Source organism: Aptenodytes patagonicus, chromosome 7, assembly GCF_965638725.1.
Source record: "Aptenodytes patagonicus chromosome 7, bAptPat1.pri.cur, whole genome shotgun sequence".
Taxonomy (NCBI): domain Eukaryota; kingdom Metazoa; phylum Chordata; class Aves; order Sphenisciformes; family Spheniscidae; genus Aptenodytes; species Aptenodytes patagonicus.
The window spans coordinates 29,621,007-29,631,389 of record NC_134955.1 but is presented as its reverse complement, the minus strand read 5'-3'; the positions used below and the strand labels follow the sequence as shown (position 1 = coordinate 29,631,389).

Genomic DNA, 10,383 nt, shown 5'->3' with positions numbered 1-10,383 from the left:
AAATAAATGCGTCAGCGCGGCTTCTTTTGAACAGAAAAGGGGGTGTGGGGACCGCGGCTTTCCCCTGCGTGTGCACAAAATGGAGTACGGCGTGGCACCTGCCGAAATCCCGGGAGCAGGCGCTGCTCGGGGGCCATCGCGGCGGAGGGGGGGATGCAGCGCCGGGGCTCTCGCCCGCGGGGCGGCGGCAGGAGGAGGCGGGCGGGCCGGGCCGCCCTCCCGGCGGGGCGGGCCGGGGCGGGACTAGGGAAATGGGGGCCGGTTTTGGGCGCAGGGCGGCAGGTGTAGCGATGAGGAGCGGTGCTAGGCGGGCCGGAGAGGGTGGCCCCGCACGGCAGCGCGCAGCCCCGACAGCGGCCCGCCCGCCCGGGCATGGCAGCGGCCCCGCCGCGCCGCTCCCCGCGCTGAGCCCCGCCGAGCCGCCGGTGCCGGTGCCGGTGCCGGTGCCGGTGCCATGCCCCCCCAGGAGCTCCTGGACTACTCGCCAGCCCTGCGGAGACACAGCCCCCCCCGGGGCAGCGGCCCGGAGCTGGGCATCAAGTGCGTCCTGGTGGGCGATGGCGCCGTGGGCAAGACCAGCCTGGTCGTCAGCTACACCACCAACGGGTACCCCGACGAGTACCAGCCCACCGCCCTCGACACCTTCTCCGGTAGGCGCCCGCCCGGGCCCCGCGGCGCCCCGGCCGGCCGGGTGAGGGGTGCGGCGGGGGCTGATCGCCGCCTGGCGCAGCGAAGCCCTCCTCGGGACGCGGCGTTCCCGGGGGGAGCTGGCCAGCGCAGCCTGCGGGGCGGGGGTGAGCTTTCCCCGGTCAGGCGGGCTGCCGCCGGGGCTGCGCACCAAGGGGGGCTTTGCGGGTGTAGGGTGAGCACAGCCGGGGGGGCACAAAGCCCAAGGGCGTTTTCTGCAACTCGGACCGCGTCCCTCAGGCGTTTTGTGAAGCTTAGCAGGTGGAAGTCCTGCATTTTGCAGCTTTGTGTGTCTACAGGGCACGTGTCAAGTTGGCTTGCAGGTTCTATGAAATTGGGCGCCTTCCTGGTTTTGTGGTGTTACTATGGCCAAATAGAAGGGGACTTAATTTTTTGTTGGTGGTAGTGGTTTTTAGCCTCAGAAATATCACAGCATTGTACTGTAGGCTTTCTAGCTTCAACTGATACTCAGCAAAAACATCATTTTTTTGGTGGATGTTTCCCCACATGTCCACTTAAGTTAGCATTGAACAGAGGTTGCCAAAAAGTTGAAGAGCTTTATAGTCTGGCTAGAATTGCCTTCCCTGTCAGCTGATGAGCTCTCATTAGTTTCCACTTTTGTAAATGCCATCTTTGTTCTCCTTCTCCGCATCTCTTCTTTTGGGCTCCAATTTCTAATACAAACCCCAGGAAAATACAAAGCCCTTTGAAAGATTTCTGATCTTCATCTGATATGAAGAAACACAACAGTACATGACAGTACAGATTGGTAGATTAGAGATGGGCTCAAGTCAGACCAGGAATGAGGCTTCTAATGTGTCATAGTTTCAGGGGTTCTTAGAGGGAGTGTTTTGTTTGTCTGAATGTCCCCCCAGCTGCTCACTCTTACACTGGGAGTTGTTGATTTGCCTTGACCCTTTTCAAGCTCTTCCACTGTCACTTGAAGGAAATGAACTGGGAACACGCTGCTGTTCAGGGTCCAGTGGTCCTTTGGAAACAGATGTAAGGAGCCCTCGAGTCCTCCAAGGGAAAGGTTACTGTGCTCTCTGCTCCCTTTACACTGATGTGTATACAGTTTGGGGCTAAGAGAGGCTTGACATTACCATAGTTATTAGCCTCCGCATTTTTGGAAAGGGCAAATCCATAGTAAAACGATCCAGAAAGGGGAGGCAGTATGAGTTCAGAGACTCCCCGATTAGCAGCAAGTAATTTGAAGATGGCTGCACATGGGTTTAGCCCCACTTTGAATGTCCAAGTACCAAACCTGACTTCCAGAGGTGCGTAGCATTTGTGACTGATAGGAATCAAAAACATTAAAAATGGGTCTTCCAAAGATCGCTTTCTGCTTATTGGAAGGAAATGGGAGAAGAGAGGTTTCCCTTCCCACTCCTACCCTTAACCTGGATAAACTTGAGAAAAGTCCCTCCCTGGATTCATGAAGGGAATCATTAGGGATCCATTTCAGAAATTTCAGCCCGATTCCGTCCACTCTTGGGGAATACTTGCAATTGAAACTGCCAGCAGAACTAAGCTTCACAGTTTACATCCTAACCCTAGTTCTGGTCAAGGGACTGCAATGCCAGTACCAGTTAAAGACGACAACAAGATAGGAGAAAGTATTGCATTATCAGGGAAGCATCTCTGGGACTGTGACCCAGCCACATCTGTCTGGGTGCTACCTCCTGCTGGGTGTCACTGCCAGGTAGAGCAGCCTTGAGTGAAACATGTACCCAGTGACCTTTTTCCACCAAGCTATCCTGTTCTGCCGGCCCCTTCGCTATTGTACCGAAATCCAGCCTCATCCTGAGGGTGTGTACCTTGTGAGGGCGGTATTTGGAGGGTTGTCACAGAGTTGCTAGCGTAGCTTAGGCTAGCAGCAGGTACAAAAAAAAACTTCGTGCAAGCACTGGAGCAGCAGGTAATATATGTGGTGCCTTTCTTCTGAAGATTGTAAAACATTTCAGAGATGCTAATTCCTTCTCTCAACACATTTGTGAGACAGAAGAAACCAGATACTAGAAAGGCAAATGCCCAGTGCCTTGAAGATCAAATCAGGATCTAGCAGGTTCTTTGATCAGGAGCAGGTTTCTCTTCCTCCTCTGGGGCAAAGCTAGGGTAACAACCCAACTGTTTCCCACTCACAAGGAAGCAATGACTTTCAGCTACGCTGGGAGGAGTGGCACTGTGGGGGATGCACCCACCCCTTCATTTTTCCTTCAATCTCAGTCTCCCACCAAACTTCAGTTCATCTTTTGTCTGTGTCTCCCTCCTTCTCCCCAGACTGCTTTCAGGGAGGAGTGCTCTCCTCCAAGAGCTTGTGTTAAACTCTCCAAGTCAGTTGTTTCTATCACTTTTCTCACCTGGCTAATTACTTCAAGAATCACAAAAGATTGATCCTGCTTCTGTTTTGGGGTTTGTTTTTTTTTAACAAAAAGGACAATAAAGCCTCCTCCTGGGCACAGCAATGGCATTTAGCTAGCTCGTGTCAAGTGCCAGCCATTGTCACCTTAGTCAGGATGTCTGCCTCTCTTCACCAGAGCACAGCCCCATCCACGTTGTCAGGACTTTCAAGTGATTTCCAGCTCTCCCAACCCCTTTCTCCTTTTCCTCGGTTCCTAGCCAGTCTCTGTGGTGTCTGTGCGCTTAAACATCTAACAGTTTCATTCCAGACTTCCATCAGAGGTCCTGCCAGCCCTCAGTCTGAGTCAGCTGATACCACATGAAGGCTTACTGTGATTAGGGAGTGAAATGGGAGCAGACCTTACTGTGTAACTCAGCAGTTTTTCAGTGTGTGGATAGTCTCTGAAGGGGATTTCACTCATCACTGTTTCCTTAATAGCTTCTTCATTTCAAAGCTGGGTTTAGGTCTTTGCTTTTCCTTAGCTAGGACACTCACAGAAACACTTTTTTTTTTTTTTTTTAATTAAGGCCAAATTTCTGGCCTGGATGGGAAAAATCTCCAATAGCTTGTTTAATGGAGATTGATTTGAACCTCCACTCTAGGCCAAAAAGCTAGGCACAAGTTGCTGAAGTTCTCAGTTTGTGTTTATCCTTACCTGCTTTCTTGGGCTGTGGAAGAACAAGTTCTCAAGGGCACCGTTTGGCTAAGGGCTCTTCTTCTCTAGAGAAGCAGTTGTGCAGTAATGTGGAACGATTCTTTCAAAATACTGGAGAAGAGCCCAAAACACCTGAGGGATAACCAAATCAGAAAGTCTATTGCAGGTCTCTTAATGTTCCCAGTGTTCTTCAGCTGTTTTAGTGAGGTTTGGGAGGATGCTCAGCAAGGAGGACAGACTTGAGTGACTTCAGCAAGTCTGTCCAGTGGGATACAAAACAGAGTGCTCTGGGAAAAAACCTGTATGAGTGTATGTGTGTATGCTGGGCAACTCCCTTAGACTCATCCTTATTCTCTTTCTGCTACAGTGCAGGTCCTGGTGGACGGAGCCCCAGTCCGGATCCAGCTGTGGGACACTGCTGGACAGGTAAGCTCTATCAAAGCAGCTGTCAGCTCTGGTCCTGTGGGACAGGGACTGTTTGCAGGCTTTTGAGGAAGGCAGTGTTTAACTGGGAAGGAAGGAAATGCAGTAGCCCAGCATCAGCCGTTCGCTGGTATGGCAGTCACAGACGGGTGAAAGACAGACTCCCTCAGCTCTGAAACTTGTGCCTGAACCGTGGCATGGCCACAAAGTCAGCACCATGCCCTGCCTCTGAGGGTGTTTCTGTCCTAGTTAACGTGTGAAAAAGCCACTGCAGCGTCATGCTGTTAGGACATCAGTCCAGTGAAGACTTTTTCCCCCCTCCCCTCCATTTTCTACAGGAGGACTTTGACTGTTTGCGCTCGCTTTGTTACCCCGACACCGATGTCTTCCTTGTCTGCTTCAGCGTGGTAAACCCAAGCTCCTTCCAAAACATTACTGAGAAATGGATCCCTGAGATACGAACTCACAACCCCCGGGCGCCGGTGCTGCTGGTGGGGACGCAGGCAGACTTGCGGGACGATGTCAATGTCCTCATCAGCCTGGATCGCTACCACGTGAAGCCCGTGCCCCGGCCTCAGGCAGAAGGTCTAGCTGACAAAATCCGGGCTGAAGCCTACCTGGAATGCTCAGCACTGACCCAGAAGAACCTCAAAGAAGTTTTCGACATGGCCATTGTCAGTGGTGTTGAGCATAAAGCACGGCAGGAAAAGAAGATGACCGCCAAAGGCATCAAAACTCTCTCCAAGTGCCGCTGGAAGAAGTTCTTCTGCTTTGTCTGAAGCTGCTTTGAGGGGGGGAAAAAAGAAACACCTGATGCCAGTATTGGCTCTGCACCTTCTTGGAGTGACTGCTCCTGTGGCCCCAGCGAGGAGGGTATGATAAGCTGCTGGGCTTGGAAACCTGGCTCTTGCTGGGTTACAGTATCAGCTGCCTAGGAGACATGAACTGGATTTCCATTGTGCGGGGATATGGAATGGTCCAGGCAGCTATAAGTACCTGCCAGACATGTCTGTAATGTCCCAGACTAATGGGAGCCTTTAATACACCGAGACTCAGTATCCCAGAACAGGCAGGTTCCTTACATTGTTCTGAATGACCAGTTTTCTGTCTGAAGCTAACACGCTTTCAGAGTCCTGATGCAGCATAATAAACGTGAGGGACTTGTGAAGTCTGCCTGTGTTTTGGCTGATCTACAGGCTTGGCAGAGAGTAGGGCAGGGGCAGTTACAGGCGACTGCAGTGTGGTCAGACATGGGCTGCCGAGTTTGTAACACGAGACTTGGGTTCCCACTCTGATTCTGTGTGCCAAAATAGGTAGAAGTCACTTGGCTGTGAAAAAGCAGTGCTCTTTCTTCAAGGCCCTGTATTGTGAGTACCCTTGAGAGGGTTTTTCCTAAATAAAGGCCATTAGCAGGCTGAAGAGAAAATGCACTGGGAGCTACAGTAATTCTTTAAGCAAAACGTTCTCTGAGAGGACTCTCTAGTCCAGTGGGTGCCAGTCCTATAGTCCTATCTTAAGAGGTACTCATGGAGGGGACCTATTAATAGGTCCCCTCAATACTTGGGGACCTATTTTGAAAGGCCTTGTGAGTGTGTGGTGTTTTGAGAGAAAGAACAGGGAGGAACAGTGATGAGTGGCTCTGTCTAGCAGAGACGAAACTGTGTCAGCGAAGGGTTTGTAACACTACCAAGGGGTGAAATGTAGATGGAGAGCCATGCATGTAATGAAAGGAGAAGAGAGAAAGAAGAAATGGAAGGGAATAAAAAGGAAAAAGAGAGATGGAAGGAAGAAAGGGAGATGGAGAAAGAAAGAAGAATGAGCATTGTTAAATGAAAGTTGTGATTCTACTTAGTTGAGATGCTAATATTCAGGGAATCTTCTAGGGACCTGGAAAATTTGCTAGTGATCTCAATTTCAGAGTAATATTGTCCATACATTAAGTTCTGAATCAAAAGGAGGGGGTTGTAGTGAGAGAGAGAGAGAGTTCCTCTTGGTCGGTAAAATCCTCAGTTTCAGATCTGCACAGAACAGAATTTACCCTGTACTGTTCTTCCTGAGGCTGCAGAACAGGAACGGAGGGCTCAGGGCTTCTTTCTGTTGTGCTTCCTTTTCTTAAAAGTCACTGTTCGATCTGCTGAAATCAAAAGCAAAGGAAATCCATTAAGTTCCTGCCAGAGAAAAACATTCACTATGTTTGCTCTGTTCCCCTCTCACCTGTTTCTCAGGGGATTAATCTCCCGGTGAGTCTATTCACATTTTATTACAGAACTTGCATCAATTTCTAAAACTTCTTTCACAGAGACATTTCGTTGTGATTTATGTAGCAGATAACGTGACAGGTCTGTCAAGCAGTGCTTTCAATACTCAGGGGGTTCTCTGCATCTGGCCACGGCCCATCACTTTGGGGACACTCTGGAGTAATGTGACAGAAGGGGATATAGCTGTGGATTGTTTGCCCTGCACCAAAAGCAAGCGTACCTGAGCTAGTGGGCCTGTAAAAAAACAAATGCAAGTAATGCAGCATGGCTCTGGATCCAAACAAATGCCTGCAAACATCTCTCACAACCATCTGTCTTTGTGGCGCAGCTCATGTAGTCCCCGGGACATGAGACAAGCCTGCTGTCTCCCTGGGCGGTATCGTAGTGTCAAAGAGGTGGGCAGGTCTTGCAAAGGGAGCCTTGGAGCTGCCTGTAGGGTAAAGCTTAGAGACCTGTAAAGGATGGCATGTCAAAATGAGCTGAACGTTGAAAGGACTCCCCCAGCTGAAATGCCATCCAGGTCCAGTGAGGAGTCCTGAGAGATGGAGAGTACAGAGGCAGTAGCTAGAAGTGACATGTCCTACACACCTCTAGGCAGGACACCACTTCCTGAACAAAGCTCTCACTCAGCAACGCATCCCCGCATGTATTTCCTACCTGTACAGGCACCTTTGCTGTATCACTAGTTCAGTTTGTCTGTTGGGTCTTTATGCATTTCTTTAGCCTGTGAGACCAAGGGCTGTGGTGTGACCTGCTAAGATGGAAAGAACACCAGCCTCCCCTCCTGTTGGGGAGAGCAAGGGTTGTCCTGCAGTAGCTTGCTATGAAACAGGGATTATTTCATTCTGGAAAAGAAACTGTACTGAGAGCTGCTTTATTCCTCTGTGATTGTGTCTAATATTTGTTCAAATAAATTTTTTTAATGTCTGCAATTTGTTTTTGTAATTTTGTCAGTGCAAAATAAGCTGGGCTTTAAGATGGAGGGGGAGTTATGCCATTTTACTGACAATAGCATAAGAGGGAAATTGCCCCACTTCTCCCTCCATGTCCTGACCCCCACTAGCAATGCTAAAAATCCCTTCATAGCTGACACCTTCCAAGTTCCTTCTGTTGCCTCAGTTAATTTTCCTCTCCCTCAGCAGCCGCTCAGGGTGGAGTCTGCCGAGGGGGATGGAGTAGCAAACATCCAAGGCTTTCAGTGCCTCTCCCCAGAAGCCACCATCCAGGGACCAGTCAGGAGGCCCTCCCAGCACTCACTGAGACAAGCCTATGTAGCACTTGCATTTGGAGCCTTAATAACAGCATGCTGCTCTGTCATTAGGCTGGTGGGTAATTTAGTGACCAGCTTTATTTAACTTACCTTGGTAGTTAAACACTGCTCAAGTGCCGAAAAATTTTGTCCGTGCCACATAGGACACAAAGGCTCTATCCAAGGTAGCTCATATCCTTTTAGCCTTATTGTCAGCACCACAGGTAGGTCAGAGCTCCTCTCTGTCCACATCTGAGGCCCCATAGCTGCTCCAAAGGCAGAGGGCTGGGAACTGAGGCTGCTGGGGGAGTTCAGCAGAGAGGTAGGAAAGAAAATGGACAAAACCCACAGTGTAGCAGAGGTAACGAGCAAATGTGATTCAGAAACTAGAAGGCAATAGGAAATTACTGCTGATAAAACATGATTTGGGAACAACTTTTTTTTTTTTTTTTGACGAAGTCTGAGACCACACTGTCCTCCTGCAGTCTGCTGTTTGCTAGATGTAAAGCAACCTGTGGGATTATTTGGAGCCGGCTCCCAGCTTTGCAGCTTCCCAGCATTAAAGCCTACAGAAGAACCTGTGAATGGAAATAGCAGGAAAGTGTGAATTAACTTTATGGGGAGTGAGTCATCCCACTGAGCCATATCCTGTCATGTGCACAATAAGCACCCTAAAACTCCCTGAAACCTGTGAACAAAGCTGAGTTCCTGGGGGTAGGGGTGAATCTGTCTCACTAAATGGAGTGTCCTACCAAAGCTACCCGAGGCATCTTTAAAGCCTTGCTCTAGTCCTCTCCATGGTGCAGTACTGGACCTGTGCTACTACCTGGCTCTGGTACAGGTTGGGCTTATTTCTGCATTGCAGTGCTGCTTGACCAACCTGTATGTTCAGATGATGCTGAGAGCACAGGAGAGTTCCTGGGAGACAGTTGCTAACACAAACCACCCCACCAGGCTGGATGAAGCTAGCCAAGCCCATTACTAGGCCAGCACAATTCCACACAAGTGCCACTTTAATACCAGAAAGTATCCTTATGATTAGTTGATCTGACTTGCTCCATAGTGCAAAGCTCAGCATCAAATGCTAAAAAAACCAATGTGCCTATAGGGTAGAAACTCTCTAGTACCTTCTTTCTTGCTCAGGTCTCTGACTTGGATCCTGGTCAGCAGACTCCTGCACAGTCCTGCATCCAGCAGAGTAACTCATCAGGGCTTTCCCACCACCATAAGCAACACTGCAAGTGCTTCAGTACCGGTATGCACCATGTCTTCTAATTCTGCATGAACCTGGTGTGCTAGCTGCCCCTCTCAGCTGCCACCTCCAAAGGAGCTGAGCTCGGGTATCAGCAACAGTAAGAACACAGTGTGGAGAGGACCCTTTTGTTTCCTTTTGCCAAGAAGGTTCCCAGCTGGCAATGCTTTCCTGAGCTTCCACTGAACCCTGACTGGGAATTAATCCTGTCGTGGTTTAACCTCAGTCAGCAACTGAGCACCACACAGCCGCTTGCTCACTCCCCCCCACCCGGTGGGATGGGGGAGAGAATTGGAAGAGCACAAGTGAGAAAAACTTGTGGGTTGAAATAAACACAGTTTAATAATTGAAATAAAATGATAATAATAATAATATGATAATAATAATAATACACAAAGCAAGTGATGCACAGTGCAATTGCTCACCACCCGCCAACCGATGCCCAGCCAGTCCCCGAGCAGCGGCCCCCCCGGCCAGCTTTCCCCCAGTTTATGTACTGAGCATGACGTCACATGGTATGGAATGTCCCTTTGGTCAGTTTGGCTGTGCCCCCTCCCAGCTTCTTGTGCACCTCCAGCCTTCTCAGTCGGTAGAGCATGGGGAACTAAAAAGTCCTTGGCTAGCGTAAGCATTACCTAGCAACAACTAAAACATCGGCACATTATCAACTTTGTTCTCATCCTAAATCCAAAACACAGCACTGTACCAGCTACTAGGAAGGAAAATAACTCTATCCCTGCCGAAACCAGGACAATCCCCAAAATAATACCAGGTTTTGTCTGACTCAACACAGACTCCTTCCAGCGCCAGAAGGGCAAGTCCGAAAAGTCCCTTCAGGAGATCTTTATGCCCTGTAGGATACGTTCTATTTACTTTGAAGGGACAGGCTGAATTATTACCAGGTCAGGAGCTGGCATGAGTCCAGCAGCAGGAACCAGGCTGTGCTTGAACCCTGTTGCAATGCAGTTACCAGGGAATGGCATCCTCCCCCATTTCCTGAGAAGGGTATGATTGCATTAACAACCTTAGCGCCTTCTTAACACCCCCCCAATTTAATCCTCAGGTGCTAACTAGCTTTTTCTTCAGATTGCTCCAAGTTTAATGCTATTTATCAGTGAGGCAACCATTTCCAGCTTGGTCTGGTTTGACTTTTCCTGCCTGTAGTGACAGCTAAGTAGCCTGCTTCAGCTTTGCTGAAGGCATTAGCCTTCCCACCCCTGGTTTGGGCTAGATTGTTCCTCTCCCGTGGTCCTCGCTGTGGCCTCGCAAAGAGCAGTGTGGGAACACCGGAGGAGTGGGAGTGAGCAGAGGCACTGCACAAACAGGCACTGGCACCACAAGAAATGTTTGTCTTCTCGCAGCCTGTGCTTCAATCAGACTGCTGCTCTTCCAACCCTGCCAAGAGTCCTCTGTGCCCAGGAGGCTGTCCTTGGCCCGCTTGGTCTGCTTAAAGATCTT

At 49.8% G+C, this 10,383-nt stretch overlaps 1 protein-coding gene across 1 annotated transcript; it reads left to right on the top strand.

Moving 5' to 3' along the window:
- The first annotated feature begins 373 nt into the window (after positions 1-373).
- Positions 374-7,351, top strand: RHOV (ras homolog family member V). Its single transcript, XM_076344603.1, has 3 exons — positions 374-650; positions 4,111-4,169; positions 4,505-7,351. Exons 1-3 carry the CDS (start codon positions 455-457, stop codon positions 4,943-4,945), a joined length of 696 nt encoding a protein of 231 aa, XP_076200718.1. The 5' UTR covers positions 374-454; the 3' UTR covers positions 4,946-7,351.
- The last annotated feature ends 3,032 nt before the right edge of the window (positions 7,352-10,383 follow it).

What these genes read in the sequence shown, in the direction of transcription:
- RHOV (XM_076344603.1), top strand. Translation starts at nt 455, where the DNA reads ATGCCCCCCCAGGAGCTCCTGGACTACTCGCCAGCCCTGCGGAGACAC. An exon ending in CGCCCTCGACACCTTCTCCG is followed by an intron (nt 651 to 4,110) that starts GTAGGCGCCCGC and finishes TTTCTGCTACAG; the next exon opens with TGCAGGTCCTGGTGGACGGA. An exon ending in TGTGGGACACTGCTGGACAG is followed by an intron (nt 4,170 to 4,504) that starts GTAAGCTCTATC and finishes CATTTTCTACAG; the next exon opens with GAGGACTTTGACTGTTTGCG.